The following is a 20,252-nucleotide window of genomic DNA, read 5'->3' on the forward strand; positions in this document are numbered from 1 at the left end:
TCCCTAGATGGTAGTGTCTAACCAGATTCAGTTTTTTGGAAAAATGGCGGCGGTAGAGAACTGTTGTGAGGTTAACACACCAGAAAAGGATGATCTGCTATTTTTGAAGGTAATTGGTTGGTCATTCTTGTATTTCATCTTTTGCATGTTGTGTTGCTGCTTTGATTAATCGTCACCCTTGTCCTGTAATTAACACTTCCAGTTCAAGAAAGATGGGTTGTGGCTCTTCGATAAAACTTGATTACGTAGGTAAAGCTGGCTAAAAATATGCGGATTTGATGTTCGATTCCGTCGTGCCAGCACAACAGACCGCTATATCCAACAGTAGAAACATAGACCACGAGCTACAGGCAGTTTTTCGGTAAATTACATTGTATTCTATGTGCAGGCGCCTGTCTGAAGAGAGTCAAGGGACCGTCTACAAAGTGCAAACCAACACACGCAAGTGAATATAATGCTCAGTATTTCAACTTCTGCACAGTCTAGTGCAAACGAAATTACCCCATAAAGGCAAGACCTCATTATAATAATCTGTAGTTTGCAGATTTCCCCCCTAATTTTAAATATATTTTATTCAAGGTAATAATCAAGATCTTTACACCTATCCAATGTGATTACACCAAATTCACATCATGCGCTTTTGGCCTTCAAATGGTCCCGTTACACCTCTTAAATTTGAGAAATGTGCTTCTTTTTTTTTAAAGAGATGAAAATGAACAAATAGCTTTGCAAGAATCAAGTATGATGCCACCAAATTTACATCACACACTTAGGTCCTATTACACTTCTTAGATGTTTTACTAAGTGTATTCATAATTACAATGGCTTACATATATCTGGACATTGTTCAAGTTAGATTTTAGGTAGAACTTATTTACACAAGTACACTTGTACCGCCAGATGCTACATACCACCGGATGTTAATGTTAGCGCAGCCCTTGCCTACCTGCACAACTCGATTTCTGAACAGTGACGGACATATCCAGAGGGAGTACACATCCTTGCAGGGGATTTTAACAAAGCATGCTTAAGAACTGTGCTGCCTAAATTTGTGAACATGTGAAATGGCCCTCTCTTTTAAAAATTCCTTTAAAATAAAGAGAAGCACATTTCTCAAATTTAAGAGGTGTAACAGGACCATACGAAGGCCCTAAAAGCATTAAAAGCATTTCACTGCATATCATACTATGTGTGACCTGTTTGAATAAATACATTTGAATTTGAATGAGAGGGAACCGCACCTTGGATCATGTTCTGTTCAGATCTGTTCCCCTCGCCCACCTGGGTATGTCTGGTCACCTCGCCCTACTCGTTGTCCCAGCATACACGCCGCTTAGAGACGTAACTCTGCATACAAATCTGGGGACCAGGACCTCAAAAAAATGCATCAGAGAAGCACAAGGGGACTATTCAAATAAGCTATCAGATCACCTCTCAGACAACAACCCCAGAAAGGTATATGAGGGCCTGAAACGCATCACCAATTACAAAGGCAGCAGGATTTATGCAAATGCAAACTGCCCTGTCCATAGGCTCCAATGAGCTCAGCCCACACACAGTCACCCGCCAAAAATGCCAGGTTCACGGTTCAGGTTTAGAGGAAAGCTGTTGGCCCTGACTGAATACCTGGGACTGTGCTCACAGTCTGTCTCAGCTCCTGCATTCACCAGACTTTTCAACCTCTCCCTGTCACAAGCCACTGTCCCTCACTGCGTGAAGTCTGCAACAATAGTCCCAGTCCCCAAATCTACCACCATCAGTGGTCTCAATGACTACAGCCGGGGCAGTGGTGTCCTAGCGGTTAAGGAAGCGTCCCCGTAATCAGAAGATTGCCGGTTCAAATCCCCATCTGCCGAGGTGCCACTGAGCCTGTCATGACTGCCCACTGCTCACACAGGATGATGAGTTAAATGCAGAGGACAAATGTCACTGTGTGCACCGTGTGCTGTGCTGCTGTGTATCACAAGTGACAATCACTTCACTTTTACAGACCCATTGCACTGACACCCATGGTTACAAAGTGTTTGAGAATATGGTCCTAAAGCACATGAAAGCCCCAGCTTTGACTTCCACCAGTTGGCCTATTAGGCAAACAGTTCCACAGAGGATGCAATTTCCACTGCCGTCCACTCTGCCCTGCATCACCTGGAGAATCCTAGGAGTTTGTTAAGGATGCTCTTCAGCTCAGTCCATGCGCCCTCCACCCGCATCAAAACTTTCTCACTGACCGACCACAATCTGTCAAGGTTGGCATCCGGAGATCGTCCACCAAGTCACTCAGCACTGGCTCATCACAGGGATGTGTGCAGAGCCCCCTCCTGTACACCATCTACACCAGTGACCACACCCCCACACATCCCTGCAACACCACCATCATCACTAAAGATGAATACACAGCCTACAGAGATGAGGTCCAGCGTATGACAGAATGATGTGACTACAACAACCTAACTCTCATCACCAGGAAAACCAAAGAAATGTTCATAGACTTCCAGAAGACAAAAGCTGACCCCTCTCCGTAAGAAGTGACTATGTGGATAGGGTGTTTTCCTTCAAGTTCTTTGGGACTCACATCTCTGAGGACCTGTCTTGGACTACAAACACAACCACCCTAGTGAAGAAATCCCTCAATTTCCTGAGGGCTCTGAGATGGAACAGATCGGCTTTCCATTCCCCTCCTTGGTCTCAATAACCAGCTCTAGGTTTCTCTCCAAAGCCAGGGCGATCATAAACAACCACCTACGTCCTAACTGTCACCTGTCCAACATACTGCCATCTGGAAAAAGGCTCAGATCCAGCAGGAGCAAAACAGACAGACTGATGAATAGCTTCTACCTGTGGGCAGTCAGAACTCTTAATGCACCATGTCCCTGACATCACTTCTTTAATCTACCTCCTCACTGTTTTTTTTTTTTTTGTGTGTGTGTGTGTGCGTGTGTGTGTGTGTGCGCGCGCACACGCAGACTTCTTACAATCATCCCACTGCTACTACTGACTATGGGCCGGGTCAATATCCTGGCAAATGTGTAATCACCAACCTACCCAACAGTTTCACTTATTCTTACTGGTTAAATATTTATGATGACCTTGTATGTACCTCCCCCCTCTCTCTTCTGTGTCTTACATTGTTTAATAGTGTTTCTTTTAATATTGCACTGACACTTGTCACTTTTCTTGCACCGTTGTGGCCTTGCTAGCTAATAACTGCAATGACATCAAAAGTCTTAGTTAAGAATGACTGTTTTCTCTTTCCCTTTTATTCACCTGCATGTCAAAAGATAAATTTGATCTAAAAAATTAAAAGATATAGATATAAATGATCTCTTTTAGGAGGTGATGTGATGATAAGGTGTGTGTTGTGATTTCAATAAACCAATAAAATGTTTTTTCAATGAAGAATCTTTGGCAAAATCTGCTTTTAATTTTAATCTAAGAAGTGTAGTATGATAACAGTGAGACCCTTAGTGTGTGGTGTGAATTTGTTGGCATCACACCAGACTGGTGCCAAGTTACTGATTTTATTTTTTTTTTTTCTCAATTTAAAAAAAATCCTTACAAACAGAAGCGCATTTCCCAAAATAAGGTGTATAGTTTGATTATGGAGAGACCATAGATGTGTGGTGAAATTGGTGGCATCACGCTTGATACTTGCTATTTAAATTAAATAGTAGGACCACACTGGATGTGATGTGAATTTGGTGGCATCACACTTCATAAGTGCTAACCCCTCAAAATTAAACAAAAGCTAATTTCTCAAAAGAAGTGTAGTGTGATCATAGGGATACTTTAGATGTGCTATCTGATTTTGGTGTCATCACATTGGATATGTGCCAAGCTATTGACTATTGCCTTGAATGAAATTTCCTTAAAATGGGGGGGGGGGGGATCTGCAAACTACAAGGGGTAGTATGATTATAATGAGGTATTGGCTTTATTGGGAAATTTTTTTGCACTAGATTATGTAGAATTTAAATTATTGAGCATTATATTCACTTGTGTGTGTTGGTTTGCACTTTGTAGACGGTCCCTTGACTCTTCAGACAGGCAATGGCACATAGAATACGATGTAATTTACAGATCTCTCCCAGCAGCCCTTTGGGGTGAAAAACTGCCTGTAGCTCGTTGTCTATGTTTCTACTTTTGGATAAAGCTGTCTTTTGTGATGGCACAATGTTTCATTAAAGATTTATTGAACTGTGAACATCAAATCTGACAATTTCTAGCCAACTTTACCTATTTGCTTATACATTCACTTTCCTAATTTTGGTTGTGTTGTGTGGTTTGGTGTGGTGTGGTCTGGTTTCAACCCAATCAGGATCTTGTGGACGAGCTGTATCACTTCAGGGATCATTACTTTGAGACGCACAGTGTGGAAGATGCCAACAGGAAACAGAATGATGTGACTGAACAGATGAACAAGACACTCAAAAGGCTGGAAGAGAAGCAGGGTGAGCTGAAGCTCTGCTCTAGTTGGATGTATCATCCATTTTCTTTCCATCTTATGATATACATTGTGTTTAGTTGTGTTTGGGTGCATCTTTAGTGATGTTGTTGAGGACATTCCTTGGACATTGTGGCTGCAATATTGTTATCGCAAGAATAAAGAAGCTCTCTATTTGCAATGGCTTGCTTTTATCTTATGCTTTTCAGAGATCTACGGGCACAATACTCAGTTTCTGCTGCTGCGTGGCCGCTGCCTCAATGTGGCACCAGGTTTCAGTCCAGCAGCCGAAGAGAGCCTCTCCCGAGCAGTAAAGCTGGAACCAGGGCTGGTGGATGGGTGGAACACACTTGGGGAGCAATATTGGAAAAAGGGGGATCTTGCAGCTGCGAGGACCTGCTTCACTGGGGCTTTGCAGCAGGTGAGAAGATGAGGGAGAAAAGATGATAGGATTGGACCGTTCTGTTCTCCTCACCTTTTTTGTACTAACTAATCTAATCTTTCAGGACCTTATTGCATTTGCATACTAATGTATACTTCTCTACTGATATTATTTCAACAGAAAAAGAATAAAGTTTCACTTCGCAGCCTTTCCATGGTCCTCAAGCAGCTGCCTCCAGAAGGGGCGGGTCAAGACCAAAGCAAGAGGATCATGGAGAGCGTAGACCTGGCCCGACAAGCAGTGCAGATGGATGTCACCGATGGGACGTCTTGGTGTAAGTGCACTGCTGTGCTTTATTATTTTTTTTCCAGGAATGCAATTTAGCTGATGTTGAAACTGATGTTTCATTGTCATTGAATTGTGCAGATATTTTGGGGAATGCTTACATCTACTTGTTCTTCTCAAGTGGACAGAACCCCCAGATGTCTCAGCAAGCTCTGAGTGCTTATGCACAGGCTGTGAGTTATGGTACACTAACACACAAATTTGGTTTCTGTCTTTTTCTGATTCATCAAAACAACATATTAAATAGTTCTGTGTTTTCTTGAAATCTACCTGCAATCCCTGAATGTCATAATAGTTGTCATGCGCGTTCACCAAAGAAAGTTTAGGAGTTATTATAAAGTGGTTACATGTAGACTGTATGTTCACTAATGGATCCTCACTAATGATCCTGTTACTTTGGATCCTTTTCCACCATATAATACCACTCATCTCCATAACAAATATAGTATTTCCTCAGCCTAATAGTGGCCACAGGTACTTTTCATTGGCCAGTTGAAATGCAGGCGAGTTGATCTGGTACCGTTTCAATTGAGAAGGGATATTATAGACCTGTATTTAGCAGCCATTTTTCTTGTTCCACAGGAGAAAATAGACACAACAGCCTCTTCTAATCCAGACCTGCACTTCAATAGAGCCACGGTAACCATACCAGCTTCCATTCTGCAACTTTGGAACCCCTGTTGAGAAAAGCTTTAGGTTTGCTGCCCAATCTCAGTTTGGAGAACTTGCATTGTGCTTGAATATTAAAAATGAAAGATTCAAGATTATTAGCCATATACACAACTATACAAGTACAACATGCAGCAAATTTGACCCTGATCACACAAAGCTTTGCAAAAGATTTTGTACAGTGTTTTTTTTTTTATTATGGTCCTAATGTCCTGTTATAATTTTTGTAACCAACTATTTTTAAGCATAACTCTAGTCACAACTGTCTTTTAATTGAGTGTGTTTAATTTGTGTGACGTTCATTAAAATGATCATTATCACAAAACATTGAAGTTCCATTAGGTCAAGCACAGTGACTATTTAATAAAGGGTTGGAGAACAAGTGAAATGTAGTTACAAATCTGGCCAAGTCAGATTTATTTAAAAGGCTTGGGGTGTGAGTAGGTGTTCTGTTTACCTGCTAACCACAAAGCTTTGTCTGCTGCTCTGAACACGAGAGGATGATTATAAAATGCTTGCTGTATTGTTGTCAATCTTGAAACGCTTATGTCTTCCCATTTTAATAGTCTCTACGAACATCAAACATATTTCTCAACTACCAATGTAACATCATCCAATGGCATTATGATAAGATACATAGTGGAACAGTTATGTCACTACATAAAACCTCATAATTAAATGTATTCTGTTCCTTTTTAATGTTGTTGATTAACAAGTAAGATGGTGTAGTTGAAATTGAATTTTTTTTTAGTATAGTACAGATACTGCACTTAAACAGTAGCAAATTACTCTTAGTTTGTTACTGTTTGCCTCTGGTAATCTAATTAGAGAATTGCAACCTACTTGCACAATTAGGAAAGAATAAATGCTTCTAACAGGGTGTAGGTTTTACTGTAACTGTCTTAATTGAATATGATCATGTCCTTTCAGCTCTTTCAGTATGAGGAGATGTACAGCTCAGCTCTAGCTGGGTTCAACCGGGCAGTGACCCTTGACCCAGCATGGGAGGAGCCCCCTGAAAGAGAGAGGCAGCTGCTGGACTATCTTGAGCGCATCACAACACTCATTGAAAATAAGGTAAGTAACACAGATTGACTTTGTTAGTGTACAAGTCAAGATGATGTCTTCTGATTTCGGATTTTCTACTAGCAGTGGCTTCATGGTTATGGTCATCTGTGCATGTGTTACAGTTCAATGCCAAAGTTTGTGTACACCGTTGTTTTCATTTCATATGCATTCTTTTCAGCTACTTTTCATTTAAACTTTATCTTACTGTAGATGATTGTAATAAATTGAATTATTTTGAAGAAATCTGATGTTAATATCATTCTGCTTCTCAGGGTAAGGTAAAGGCACGGCGTTTACGCACAATGCTGTCTAGTCTCAGCATATCTGCTCTAGGACCTTGTGCCTCCCCTCAGTTCCAGTCTACCAATGGCAAAACAGGAAGCCTGGAGCCCAGATCATTGTCAGAACTAAAGCATGGGCAAAACCCTGGTGTGGCTGCAATGGGCAAGGTGGTGTTCAGCCTGGCCTCGGAGGGCCGCATGGCATTGTGAGTTTGCTCTTTAGCAAGTAGATGAACATAGGAGGATGGGTGACAATGCGGCCATAAATATACTTACCCCCCCATGTACATGTTGAACACAGAGGTTTTTAATTTACACTTGTTTCTGGAGGATTCCCCAAGGGCGCACAATAGCTCAGACGTCTATTACTGCTGGGCAAAACATGGTATCACCGCTCCATTTTTCTAGTATTTTCCATTGTGCATGAACATAATGGGCTGGGGTTTGCATTTATTTTGCTGGGTGGATGAAAAATATTTTTATGAATTTACAATTTATCTTGTTTTTCCACCTCTCTTTCAGTACCTTTGGGATGGTTGACAGTGAGGAGACATGCTCTGTGGTCATGGTCTACAATTCTGCAGACAGCTGGGGAGTGTTGATAGGGGACACAGTTGTCATCCCTGAACCCCAAGTCAAAAGGCACAGTATCACACACAAAGATAAGGTCAGTGTCTGCAATTTCTGCCTTTTTCTTACTATATTATAGATTTTGTTATAGCTGTAAGCTTGTCTTTTAAATAGTTAAATATAACAGAATGGCAAATGGGCAACTCTTTATAAGCATGTACATATTTCACTCTGGAACTATGTTTGCTTCTCTTCCCACCCGCCCAGACGTTTGACTTCCGTAGTATACGAGTGGACTCTCCACTGCACCTCATCGTCAATGGAAAAAGGCAACCTATGCAGAGCCAGAGGGCAGCCTATGTGAGCTACAAACCCCTGAACCCCTGAAGTTGGAGTTTTATACTGCGCTATGTGTATAGAAATGTGTCCTTTTGTTTTCTTTATATGATGTGTATATACATTTTTAAATGCATTTATGGTGGGATTTGTGTGGGCTATTGAAACCTGTTGCTGTCAACTGACAATAAATCTTTTTTGTTGCCTATCTTTTGCATTTGTAGTTACATAAATCCTTCAAATACAGTAGTGTGGCTTGGTTCTAGTGCTGCAATTGAGTCATATGAAAGGCCCAGCCCATGTGATTAAGCTTATATGGTAATATAATAAATTAGTTTTATGTGCTTGTACAACCACTAGTTCAGTTGTAGATAAGGGATAATGAAATGCCATCACATTTCTGATATGAATTCAAATAATATCTTCAAATAAACAATTTTATTTGACATCCACAACTTCATAACTAACAAAAAGTACTGCAGAACATTTGATGTGAAAATAATTCTACAATTATACTACGATTTACACTGTTCTTCTATATTAAATTACACCTAAATACTAGAATTTATAATTCCTACTAATTTACTTAAATCAGGAACAAAATTGCTAATGTTAGTGTTTGAACAGTGAACAAGTCATTTCTTCAGATTAAAAGAACAACGTGCATCTTTGTTGGGTGAATTGAACTGAAAGAAGTTTTTGACTCCATCAGGCTCATGGGAGGAGAATAAACTGTCCCTTTCATGTCCAAGGAACTGAGGACTGAATTGGGAGGTTGCCTGCCTTGACACACCTGAGAACATTCAGTATTATGTTACTGTATTAATATATAATACAATACAGTTTATTTTCATAGCATTATGAATCCCTCTCTACACTTAACTCACTGATGCTGACTACCTCCATTGAACGAGAAACTGCGAACAGTGCAGAATTCATCCCCCTGTTTGTGTGCATGTTTAACACTCCATACATGTACTGTTTCTCCTCTTTCTGTCTTACTCACCCTAAGGGGCCCCGGTGGCTTTTGTGAAGCCCTCTGAAAACAAAATGTTCAGCTCTCCCAACAGAACAAAAGTATGAATTATCCTAAATTTATCATCGATGGCATTTGGTTAAATGTATGTTATAACATAACAGATAATGCTTTTATTTTTTAGAACTTTGCAAGCTACCATATTGACAATTAAAATGAAATTCTTAGACATCTTTGCAGGTAATTTACCCCGAGTATATCATGTTTAGTAGCCGTGCATTAGCCAAGACTTGGACCTAACCTTGGCATGTTTCAGTGGGACACTGATGCGCTCCTTCCCTCTCTCCAACCACCATGCTACGCAGCCTCATCGAGTCATAGAGACCCTGCAGTTTCTGGTACTGTCTGTTCCTCTCCATCAGACGCTCAGAAACCTCACTGTACTTCCGCTTATACTCTTCCATCACCTGCAGCGTGCAATAACAGGATGGGTGAATGTAAGAAAATATATATTATCTTCCCACAGAACTGAGTGAATCTGACTGATACATTTATTTTACAGACAACCAAGAGACCTTCTTCAGTGAGGCAATGTCCCCTCGCAAAGCATTGAGCTCTAGCTCACGACTTTGGCTATGCTGAGTGAGCATTTTCTCCATTTGCTTGACCTGTCCCTCTGCACGAGACAGACTATATTCTTGAAACAGTCGTTCTTGATGAATCTGTAAGGCAGAAGGTGAAACATCAATAACTGGCTTCAGATGTTATAACCAAAACCATGTTAAACCTCTGCTGCGCCTGACTAACTTGATAATTCCAGAAAGCCAGTGCTCGTGCAGTGATGTCTAAAATAGTCTCTGGACGTAGTCCTGCCAGCACCATGGCCTTGTATTCTTCAGAGGGAGAGAGTTCAGTTCGCACTATGTCCAGTTTTCCTGACAATGCTGAAGAACATGCGGGGCAGATGGCTGGAGAGCGGCTGAATTCTCCAGCACCATGTTGGTCACAAAAAGCATGGGAGCACGATGTAACCCAAGCGAATCCGATCAGTTTCGCTCGACACTTTGGAAAATTACAAAACAGGCTGTCCTCGCACAGGGACATGTCTGCAAAAGAATAAACCAGCAATTATTTACATATTTCTGTACTTAAATATTTACATCTGCACAAAATCCAATTGCTAGCATTCAAATATTTTTTTACCTTAAAAGCAACTGGATAACTTTTTTTTTTTATAGCATTTCATCTACAAAAAAGATATAATTATTGAATGTTTCCGCAAATAATCTTACTAAACTAAGTGAGTGTCAGTGTGATTAAAGGGCTAGCAACTAGCCTAGCTAGCTAACTGCTAACTGGATAACATATTTTATAATAAACCTTGTATAAAACTACATATAAACATATTCATCAATAAAAAGTCACAGCCATTGTTTCGTAGCAACCCTTACCTCATTTGAACACGGGATATTTTTAGTGGGCAAGGTTTGCTGCTAATTTAAAGGTTATGAGCACGGAGCACTAGCCATGGGCTGTTTATCACACTCCATATTGTAGCGTAGGCAGCGTGGAGACAAAACTGATTCTACATAATCGGTTTCAAAATGTCCTCGTTTTCCATGAAAAAAACACAAATTGAGTTTGAGTAGAAAATATTACAATAAAAAAAAGTGAATAAAAATATATTTGACACAGTTAGAAACTACATTTTATTCGCTAGATACACAATAAGTTGGTTTTCTTACATTTTTATCATTCCAAGCGGTAGGAAAAAAAAAACAATTAATTAACCGTTTCAACTTTTTTGCATTTAACACAACACAGGAAGTAAGAACTAATTGCTACTGATAATGAGCCTGATAATATTCAATTTCCAGCTACCAGTGTAATTTATAACAAAGTTAAGTGTAAAGTGAAGTGATTGTCACATGTGATAAACAGCAGCACAGCACACGGTGCACACAGTGAAATTTGTCCTCTGCATTTAAACCATCACCCCGAGTGAGCAGTGGGCAGCCATGACAGGCGCCCGGGGAGCAGTGTGTGGGGACGGTGCTTTGCTCACTGGCACCTCAGTGGCACCTTGGTGGATCGGGATTCGAACCGGCAACCTTCTGATTACAGGGCCGCTTCCTTAACTGCTAGGCCACCACTGCCCCTAACAATGTCTTTATAGTATTTTTTTAGTGTAAATGTAATGCAAATTAATCTAAAAAATATTACAATAAAGTTGCTAAGAAATTAATAGTTACCATGTTAATTTCATTACATTTACATTAACAGCATTTATCAGACGCCCTTATCCAGAGCGACTTACAATCAATAGTTACAGGGACAGTCCCCCCTGGAGCAACTTAGGGTTAAGTGTCTTGCTCAGGGACACAATGGTAGTAAGTGGGATTCGAACATGGGTCTTCTGGCTCATAGGCGAGTGTGTTACCCATTAGGCTACTACCACCACATTTAAAGCATGGTAGTAACAAATAGAAGATTAAGCAAATAATCTTCAGGAAATGTCCCACTTATTATTTCCTAATAAAGGACAATTATCCTATCTATGCAAAACTGTAGATAACAGTGCATAAAAATGCTTTGTGTCTCCATAGGTGGGTATTTCATTGTGTCTCCAGGTGGGTTAATGTAAAAAAAAGCAACACATGCATGATGAAATCTCTGTTTAATCCCTTTAGGCTTGGTTGAACCACTATTTCTCAAACATAAGCACTCATTTATCCGCAATACCCTAAACATCAACTAAGCCATCACTGTAATGAATACCCGTTTGAAGATCAATTTGGTGTGTTATAATAGGTAACACCAAACCAGTTGTGATAAGCCGGTTTTTGGAACAACCTACTCATCAGATGCTATTGGCAAAAACTTTTAATTGTTGCAAATGCAGCAGATCACCCAACTTCAGCTAAATGGTTTTATTTGGGTCAATTCGTAGCCTCTGTCCTAGCACAACTGAGAATATCGTTTGTTTTTCTCAACTACACCATTAGAAATGCCGACTAGAAAAACATGTATACTTATCATAAAATAAGTAGAAAAGCATTGGATTACTATAGAGTTCTGAATCGATTTCTTTACTACCAGTTAAATGGTGCAGATTATACTGAACATAATAAATTGCATGATAATAGATTGACTCCGTCTCCTAACTCCATATGTGAGACCCAGAGTGTGTGTGTGTGATAAAGCTAATCAAATATGGCTTTTCCCCCGCCTCATGCCTGCTCCTCTTGGTGTTGGGAGCAGAGGCTGTGTGAAAAGGGGGCATTGTGTGGCAAAGCAATGGATCCGGGAGTTCAGAGCGAGAGAGAGAGATGCTCACTGAACTGTGTCCAGGTCGCCATTGTTGGAAATTCCCTTCCATTGAATACCTTTTAAAAAGAGCTCGGTGGAACCATACCGACACAAGAGGAGCGATACCGAGAGTGGACGACTCACTCCCAAACTGAGGGATGGTTCAGACCGGATCAAATAATGAAGATTGATAGCCTGACAATGTAATTAGTGGGATTACATATAATAGCAGCATCTGAAAGCACACAAGTCATATTAATTTTAAAAAGCTGCCTGTAAACAGCACTAAGACATATTTGTCTTTTTGTTGCTTCACATTCCCTTTTGCACACACTTGCCCACCATAATCATGCATGTTTATTTGGATCAATTTGATTACTGCAATTTACAAGTTATTTCTTTCTATTCTGGTGCTGAGCTGTGCGCAGAAAAGCCGAAATGTGGATTCGCTCCTCAACAAAACAAGTAGCGCGCAAGTGCATCGTATTTCTTTTCCGAAGGTGTCTGTGTTGGGCTTTCCTTAAACCCGCCGAAGATAACAGGACAGATAAGCAGACGGGGTCCCGTCGGGCCGGGCGTTCTTTCTTTTGTTATCGTGAAGGTGTTTTCACAACCTGCTTTTAATTTACGAGAAAAGGGGTCTACGCTCGATGACGGACACAGGATGTTGCGCGGAAGAAAAAAAAAAAAATCTGCGCGAAAGAAAAAAGAAAAAAGAAGAGAGACGGTGTTCCACGCCATTGAAATGCAAATGTCAGCTAAGAACAAGGAGAGCTTGTGCGTATAGTGCGCGGCTCTCTCTCTCTCTCTCTCTCTCCACCGAGAGGGGGGGTCCGAAGCGCGGTGTAGGGGGGGGGCAACTTTTTTTTGGGGGGGAGAAAGACTACTTGTTGAGAGAAGCGGCAGCAGCGGACGCAGCGCGACTCGACCCCAGCTCCTCTCCACGGCGCCGCGGACCTCCGAGGACTCCGGCGGGGTCGAGCCGAGGCGCCCCGTCCTTCCCTGCGCTCCACTCCTGGTGAAGCATGTCACGCCGGAAACAGAAGCGGCCGCAGCAGCTCGTTAACGCGGAGCCGGGCGGCGCGCCGCTGCTAGTGCCAGGTGGGGGAACTTTTTTTTTTCTTCTTCTGTTGTTGTAGCTCACGTTCTTAGCCAATGCAACATCAAATATCAACTGCGCTCCATCATTATTGTCGACAAATGATTAAAAATCCGTTTCTGCAGTTGTTTGAAAGTAAAAAAAAGAGGTCTCTTTATAATAATATTAGTTTCACGAAAAAAAAAAAAAAAAAAAAACTCGACCGTGTTCGTTAGTCAAGATAAATTCAGGACGATACAGTTTAACGGGAGCCAAACTGTAAGTAATGGGATAGAAGCAGGCTGTGTGAATGGGGTGACAAAAAAGTGCTGAGCTTTTGACAAAGTCCCAACTGGCTCTGTGTGTTGTCCTGCGGCACAAATAGTGGCATGCATCACTCACAGCCCATCACTCACAGATGATGGGCTTGGCCTGCTGGAGGTCTTTCATTAGTTTCAGAGAAGTCCTCCATTCAAGGAGAAAAGGTGGAGGGGTGTTTGGGTAAAGATTAATCTCTCTCCCTCTCTCCCTCTCTCTCTTTTTATCCTCTTCCTCTTGGTTGTATTCTCTCCCTCGTGTTCCCCTCTTTCTCTGCTCTCTGTGCTCCCTCCCTATTCTCTCTGTCTTTCTCTCTCATAGTTCTATTCACTGTTCACTCCCACTCGGTAGGGGGTTTTAGTTCATACGATTCAGGGGCAGAGAGAATGCACCTCCATTTGCGCCATTTTGTCGGCAAAAATATACTCTGTGGTGGGTGAAGACACTTACAATATGTGTCCCATTTAAAACATAACATACCTTTGTGAATATAATGGTGGCAGACAATCCAGCTGGCAATGTAAACCAGGACTAAATATCGGTGTTTACACTCATTCATGCCATCAGAGTACACATTTGCATTAAGGATGATTTATTTCTTTTTACTGCTCCCCCAACCCATTCCTTCTTTCTTTCTTTTTTTTCTCTCCCTCTTTCTTTTTTATTTCTGCTCAAGATTCTGAAAGAATTTGACCCTATAGCTCTAAAGGTCAGATCAACAGACCAATCAGAGCTCCTGGACAGTGCCCAGAACCCTTAGCTTGCTGTGACCTCTGACCCCTCTCTGAGGTCAGGGGGGAAGGGTGAACAGAGAGATGAAAGAAGCAACTGATGAGGGAAGGCATGGGTTAAGAGGGGTTAGGGGTTGTTGCAGCAATGTCTATAGAAATATAATGCAGGAGCATCAAGGTGTCCACATAACTTTTGCTGCAGCAAACAAAAATGTTAATCTGGTTTTGAAGTATGAACCTCATATTTGGAATAAAAAACCTGATTCACAAATTCATAAAGAATACTGGAACAAAACATTTGACATGAAACCCTGTTAAATTATGCAGTTATGAACTTGCTTTTCACCTGATCCTAACCTTATCAATTCTGTCTGTTTGTGGGTCTGTCTCTCTTTTGTAGATGAGCAGTTGACTGTAAAGTCACCTTCAACCTCTCTGGCTTCAGAACCTACATCATCATCCTCTTCTTCTCCATCATCTCTCCAGGAGGGCAACCCCCCCTTGGCACCACGGCCATCCCCTGGGGGTCTCCACGCCCCCTCTCTTCCGAATGAGAGCACCTCGCCTCCTCACTGGCCAAGTCACATTGCCCCATTTACCACCTCTCTCCCTAACACCCACTCTTCCTTGTCCCCCGATTTCCCGCATCCTTCACTTTCCTCCCAGACCCACTCATCACCTCCCCTCCAGCAGCCAAAAACCTCCAGCGCTCCCCAGGGCAACCAGAGTCATCCCCACTCCACCATGACCTCCCCACAGCTGGGAATATTAGCCACTGCTACCACTTCCTCTTCCTTGTCCTCCTCCTCCTCATCATCTTTAGGAGCTCCCCCTCACCAGGGCAGCCCCAGCCCTGTTCACCAGGTGCCTTCCAGCCCCACAGGACAGATCCAGGTCCCTCCAACCCTGTCTGTGCTTCTTGACGAGCTCAGAGTCCTCCAGCAGAGGCAGATTCACCAGATGCAGATGACAGAGGAGATTTGTAGACAGGTTCTACGGCTTGGTGGGGTGGTCTGTGCTCCAGAAGCTCATCAAGGGGCTCTTGAAACTCATCAGCAATCCACAGGATCTCCCTCGCCACCACACTCCTCAACAGCTAATTCTCTGTCCACAGCCACCTCTCTGCTGTCCTGCTTGCCTCCACTTCTTCCTCAGCCCACAGTGTCCAAATCAAGTATTTCTAATGGAACAAGGGCACCCAATAGCTCCTCAATTTCATCATCTGCATCTTCAACCTCTGCATCCCTAATCTCCTCTGCTGCCTCCCTTCACCCCCTCTCACTGTCTCTGGGGCTACCTGCTCGTTATCTGCATGAAAAATCTCCAAACACGTCCACGTTCAGTCATGCCAATGGTATTGGGTTTTCCACTACGTCTCCATTGATGTCTTCTGGACTCCCTCAGGATCACTTGACACCCAGTTCTGGGGTGGGGTCATCCTCGGGGTCAGGAATGGGGTCGGGTTCCTCGGCCTCTGGCCGTCAGCAGCACACCTGCCGGTTCTGTGGGAAGGTCCTGAGCAGTGACTCATCATTGCAGATCCACCTGCGGTCACACACAGGAGAGCGGCCATACCAGTGTCCTGTGTGCCTCAGCCGCTTCACCACCCGCGGTAATCTCAAGGCTCACTTCCTACGCCATCGAGAGCAGAATCCTGAACTGTCACTTTCCCTACTCCCACCTGCCCTATCTGAGCAGAGCCAGACAGGCCCTGCCAGTGGTTCTGGATCAAGACGTAGAAAGCGTCGCGCTGATGATGAGGAGCCATTCGGGGTCAAAGGTGGTGTGGGAGTTTCTGATACCATGGCTTTAGGCTTCCTATCTGGATCGTCCTCAAGACCATCTCCATCTTCCCTTCCTTTGCCTCCTAGCATGGATTTAGCCCTTCTGTCCACAACACACTCACTGCTTCAGCTAAATCGTGCTTCTGCAGCCAGTGTGGTTAGCACTTCCTCATCCCCATCATCCTCATCCTCCAATCCCTCTGTTGCTGCACAGTTTAAGGGGGCCAAGCAGCAGCGCTTTGATGAGAATACCCCCCCACACTCAGCCCTTCTTTCTGCGTCACCCTACGCTCAGATGGCCCACCTGCCTAAGCTTCTCTTCCCCACAGCCCCCTTGCATCACCACCCAGGGCTAGCTTTACTGCATCCACCCCACCTCTCCTCACCTCATGCCCAGCTCACCTTTCCCTTTTCTCCTTACCCAAAACCTCAGACCTCCTCATCTTCATCCACTTCCTCTACCTCCACCTCGCCTTCTTCCACAGCTACCTCTGAAACTTCCAAGCTCCAGAGGCTCGCACAGAAGCTGGAGAAACAGCCTCAAGGAACCTCAGTGCTGAACTCCAGTGATTCACCAACTAATGGCAATGGCCAGTCCACTGATAGTACCTCTCTGTCTTCCAGCGCCACTTCAGCTTACCGTAGAGAGATGATGGCTGCCCTAGGGCTGAATCCCACAGTGAATAGCAGTGAGTTAAGCAACCAGAGCATGTCAGGCACAGCTCCTACTCTTCTCTCCCTTTCTCCAAATCAGTGTGGAGTGTGCCTCCGCGTGCTCAGCTGTCCCAGGGCACTTCGACTCCATCAAGCTACTCATTTAGGGGAGCGTCCGTTCCCCTGCAAGCTGTGTGGTCGCTCCTTCTCCACCAAGGGAAGCCTCCGGGCACACCTGGCCACTCACCGGTCACGACCTCCTAATGCACGGGCTCAGAATTCATGCCCGCTCTGCCAGCGCAAGTTCACCAATGCAGTGGTATTGCAACACCACATCCGAATGCATCTGGGGGGGCAACTGCCACCTGAAGGAGCAGCTGAGCTCGGTTTGGAGGATGGCCCAGAGAACCTGAGCACGAGTGCTTCACCAAAATGTCAAATCCAACAACAACAACCTCTTAACTTGGGTACCAAGTCAGAATTTGTTTCTAAAGATCCTTCACCAGTTAACCCAGATCCTTCAAGCATTAAGTCTGATACTACTTCAGGTACCAGCCCAATTCTTAGTGATGATCCAATTGAAGACAAAAAAGACCCACTAGCTCTTTGCACACGTCTTCCTATCCACAATGGCCCCCATACTGCAACCTCGCCTTTAGCTGAGGGACCCAGTGATGGTGCTCAAGCTAGCATTAACAATGTTTATAGCACTAGCCCTCAACACGCAGGACCCCATGATGGGGAGGAAGATGATAGAGTTCCTCTGTCACTTTGCACCAGGCAGAATCCTCAGGAATCTGACAATAGTGTTTATGTTAGAAGTGATAACAAAGGCTCTTTGGTTGATGTTCGTAACACAGAGATTAGTGGTAATAAATCCATTGTGACCTATTCTTTATCTGATCAATCCACCACACTCATTCCCCCCTCCAGCCCTGGTTCACCCACAAAGCCAAACCAAGGCTCCAACACCACACCATCAGAAAGAGACATTGGAAAGTCCAAGAAGAAAGAGTCAGAAACTGATTGTTTGACCACAGTGTGCTCAAATGAAAATGCAGTAGCAGACAAGAGTGAAAATGCAAAAATGCAGGACGACCCAAACACTACTGATTCCAAGAAAGAGGTGCAGCACAAATTATCTAAAGTGGATGAGCAGTGCACACAGCAAATAGAAGAATCTGATGTCCCCCAGCCAACCACTCCGGTCAAAACTCCACAACAGGAACGACCACAGAAGCCCTACATCTGCTCCCAGTGTGGGAAAGAGTATGCAAGCCGCAGTGGACTGAAGGTTAGTTAAGCTATTGTGTTTGTGATGGTACTTCATATAATATTATGGTCATTGCTAAGTGATGCAACCTGATATCGATGTATAGCCTTTCTGCATATTTTGTCCTCTATGTGTTGTTGTTAGACGTTGTTGTCTTACATCAGTTTCAGAATATCAACATTTGCTGTTAATGTTTACAGGGTCATATGAAAACACACTCCGGAAGTTCTGGCGCCGGTTCATCCCGTACCTTACAACTCCCTGATGGCCATACCCAACTCAAGAACAGCAAAGATTCCTTGGAGGATGCTACTGGATGCTCTGCTAATACCAATCATGGTGAAGAGGATACAGAGAAGCGATTGTCAAAGAGCCAAGATAAGACACACTCATCTATGATACCAGAAGATGCTTCAGACATTAGAGATGCAGGGGATGGGGTTAAAGACACTGATTAAAGGTACAGGTTTTACTTTTCACAGGAATGTATTTTACTATTTAGTAGATCTTCTTTACTATTGTAGATCTTCTACTGTTTGGTTGTATTAGAATGCTCTGTAGTATATTAAATGGTTATTCTTTTACTTTTTAGTGACTGTAAATCAGTGATAACAGGGTGGCTATGTTATCACAGGGTGATTCATGTTAAAGATTAAGTCAGTAGTGTTTTCCACATAATTGCCCCATCTAATTGAGGGACTCTGAATCAAACTGGGGACTCATTATTATTAGTAATTTGCTACCGCGGTGCATTATTTGTTTTGGCAAACTTCCTTGTTCCCTAAATGGTCAAAAATATGATTAATACTTATTCTTAGCAAAGGCAAAAAGGGATTCTGCTTGTAACTACTTGGTTATGATTGCACAATGCGAACACCAAAACCAACTGATGAGCAGATGTAAATATGTATGTAAATTTTTCTTTTCACTCCAATGTGTTCATGGTGTTGTTTCATCATTACTGGAGTGTTTTAGTTGTACAGGGTCCACTAGGATGGAAGAAATAGAAATAGAAGGTAAAAGTCCAGCCATCTTCATGTTGCAGGCCTGGAACTGACTTCTTGAGTGAGTTAAAACCTGGTTGATTGGAACAAAACAATGGTGAGGACCTTTATTCTCATAATTTAAACTTTCCACCTCTGGCTCACTGCTCTGTTTGAACTAAAGAGCAAATAACAAAGACATTGAGTCACAGTGATGATGACAATGATTGCAATGATGCAATACTGCTTCATTTGGATGCTGTTGTTTGAAGAAATGTTATGTTATTGACATTTATGTGTGTTAATGTACTATTTAGGTACAGACCAAGTCCCAATTTCTTCATGACTTAGCCCTTGTTATTTCTGAAAAGTTATTCTACTGTTTTGTTTTTGTATGTATTTCATTTCTCCTATGAATTGCTTCACTGTAGCTCGTTCATGTTGTTTAGATTTTTTATTGTAGGTTGTACTTTTGATGTCATTAAAAAATGGTGAATGACTGGATTGTGTGTAAGCTTTAGTATGTTTGTAGCAGTAGTACGTTTGTGTTTTATTACAATGCTAGAGGGAGAGACAGATTTCAATATAGCAGGTCTGGGAGTGTATGTTTTTGTGTAAGTTTGAGAAAGGGAGAACGTGATTGTGTGTGTGTGTGTTTATACACAGACATTCACACACATGTGACTTTGGCTGTGTGATTGTGCAGCTGTAGAGGGCCTTGCCCTCTCCTGCCTGTGTTTCATACACCCTTTCATACTCTCTCTCACTCTCTGGTTGAATTTCTTTCATTTTCCTTCTCTTTCAGCCTCTTTCTCTTTTTTGCTCTACCCCCCTTCCATGTGTAATGGGCTGACTCACAGGAAGCTCTAATCCCCTCACAATGACTCTCCTCACTCCCCCCCCATGTGTCTATGAACGGGACAGGGGGCAGTTGGGGAGGGACCTGGCCAGCTGTCCCCCAAAATGGCTCCTAATCCTCCCACTAGCTGTGCTCTTGAAACCATGACAACCAGTAACCAAGGAGAGGAATGTGGGGTTTTGAGAAAGAGAATGA

The 20,252-nt window shown here is 42.8% G+C and overlaps 3 protein-coding genes across 3 annotated transcripts; 2 read left to right on the forward strand and 1 right to left on the reverse strand.

The window, feature by feature from the left end:
- Positions 1-11: 11 nt before the first annotated feature.
- Positions 12-8,300, forward strand: ttc5 (tetratricopeptide repeat domain 5). The gene is made up of 10 exons (XM_028983011.1): positions 12-109; positions 4,316-4,448; positions 4,651-4,862; positions 5,004-5,157; positions 5,250-5,341; positions 5,751-5,807; positions 6,768-6,914; positions 7,178-7,392; positions 7,709-7,853; positions 8,024-8,300. The coding sequence occupies exons 1-10, from the start codon at positions 44-46 to the stop codon at positions 8,141-8,143; spliced, it is 1,341 nt and encodes a 446-aa protein (XP_028838844.1). The 5' UTR covers positions 12-43; the 3' UTR covers positions 8,144-8,300.
- Positions 8,301-8,727: 427 nt separating this feature from the next.
- ccnb1ip1 (cyclin B1 interacting protein 1) lies at positions 8,728-10,611 on the reverse strand. The gene is made up of 5 exons (XM_028996253.1): positions 10,520-10,611; positions 9,876-10,174; positions 9,644-9,790; positions 9,370-9,535; positions 8,728-8,885 (listed from the first exon to the last, which is right to left on the reverse strand). Exons 2-5 carry the CDS (start codon positions 10,170-10,172, stop codon positions 8,728-8,730), a joined length of 768 nt encoding a protein of 255 aa, XP_028852086.1. The 5' UTR covers positions 10,173-10,174; positions 10,520-10,611.
- A 2,666-nt stretch (positions 10,612-13,277) lies between these two features.
- On the forward strand, positions 13,278-19,622 carry si:ch211-212k18.5 (sal-like protein 1). The gene is made up of 3 exons (XM_028987225.1): positions 13,278-13,478; positions 14,905-18,236; positions 18,416-19,622. Exons 1-3 carry the CDS (start codon positions 13,403-13,405, stop codon positions 18,671-18,673), a joined length of 3,666 nt encoding a protein of 1,221 aa, XP_028843058.1. The 5' UTR covers positions 13,278-13,402; the 3' UTR covers positions 18,674-19,622.
- The last annotated feature ends 630 nt before the right edge of the window (positions 19,623-20,252 follow it).

The sequence above is a fragment of the Denticeps clupeoides genome, chromosome 1 (assembly GCF_900700375.1).
Source record: "Denticeps clupeoides chromosome 1, fDenClu1.1, whole genome shotgun sequence".
Classification (NCBI taxonomy): Eukaryota; Metazoa; Chordata; class Actinopteri; order Clupeiformes; family Denticipitidae; genus Denticeps; species Denticeps clupeoides.

What these genes read in the sequence shown, in the direction of transcription:
- ttc5 (XM_028983011.1), top strand. Translation starts at nt 44, where the DNA reads ATGGCGGCGGTAGAGAACTGTTGTGAGGTTAACACACCAGAAAAGGAT. An exon ending in TGAGTGCTTATGCACAGGCT is followed by an intron (nt 5,342 to 5,750) that starts GTGAGTTATGGT and finishes CTTGTTCCACAG; the next exon opens with GAGAAAATAGACACAACAGC. An exon ending in GTATCACACACAAAGATAAG is followed by an intron (nt 7,854 to 8,023) that starts GTCAGTGTCTGC and finishes CCACCCGCCCAG; the next exon opens with ACGTTTGACTTCCGTAGTAT.
- ccnb1ip1 (XM_028996253.1), bottom strand. Translation starts at nt 10,172, where the DNA reads ATGTCCCTGTGCGAGGACAGCCTGTTTTGTAATTTTCCAAAGTGTCGA. An exon ending in TGGCTTTCTGGAATTATCAA is followed by an intron (nt 9,791 to 9,875) that starts GTTAGTCAGGCG and finishes TCTGCCTTACAG; the next exon opens with ATTCATCAAGAACGACTGTT. An exon ending in ACATTGCCTCACTGAAGAAG is followed by an intron (nt 9,536 to 9,643) that starts GTCTCTTGGTTG and finishes TGCACGCTGCAG; the next exon opens with GTGATGGAAGAGTATAAGCG.
- si:ch211-212k18.5 (XM_028987225.1), top strand. Translation starts at nt 13,403, where the DNA reads ATGTCACGCCGGAAACAGAAGCGGCCGCAGCAGCTCGTTAACGCGGAG. An exon ending in CGCGCCGCTGCTAGTGCCAG is followed by an intron (nt 13,479 to 14,904) that starts GTGGGGGAACTT and finishes TCTCTTTTGTAG; the next exon opens with ATGAGCAGTTGACTGTAAAG. An exon ending in CAAGCCGCAGTGGACTGAAG is followed by an intron (nt 18,237 to 18,415) that starts GTTAGTTAAGCT and finishes TAATGTTTACAG; the next exon opens with GGTCATATGAAAACACACTC.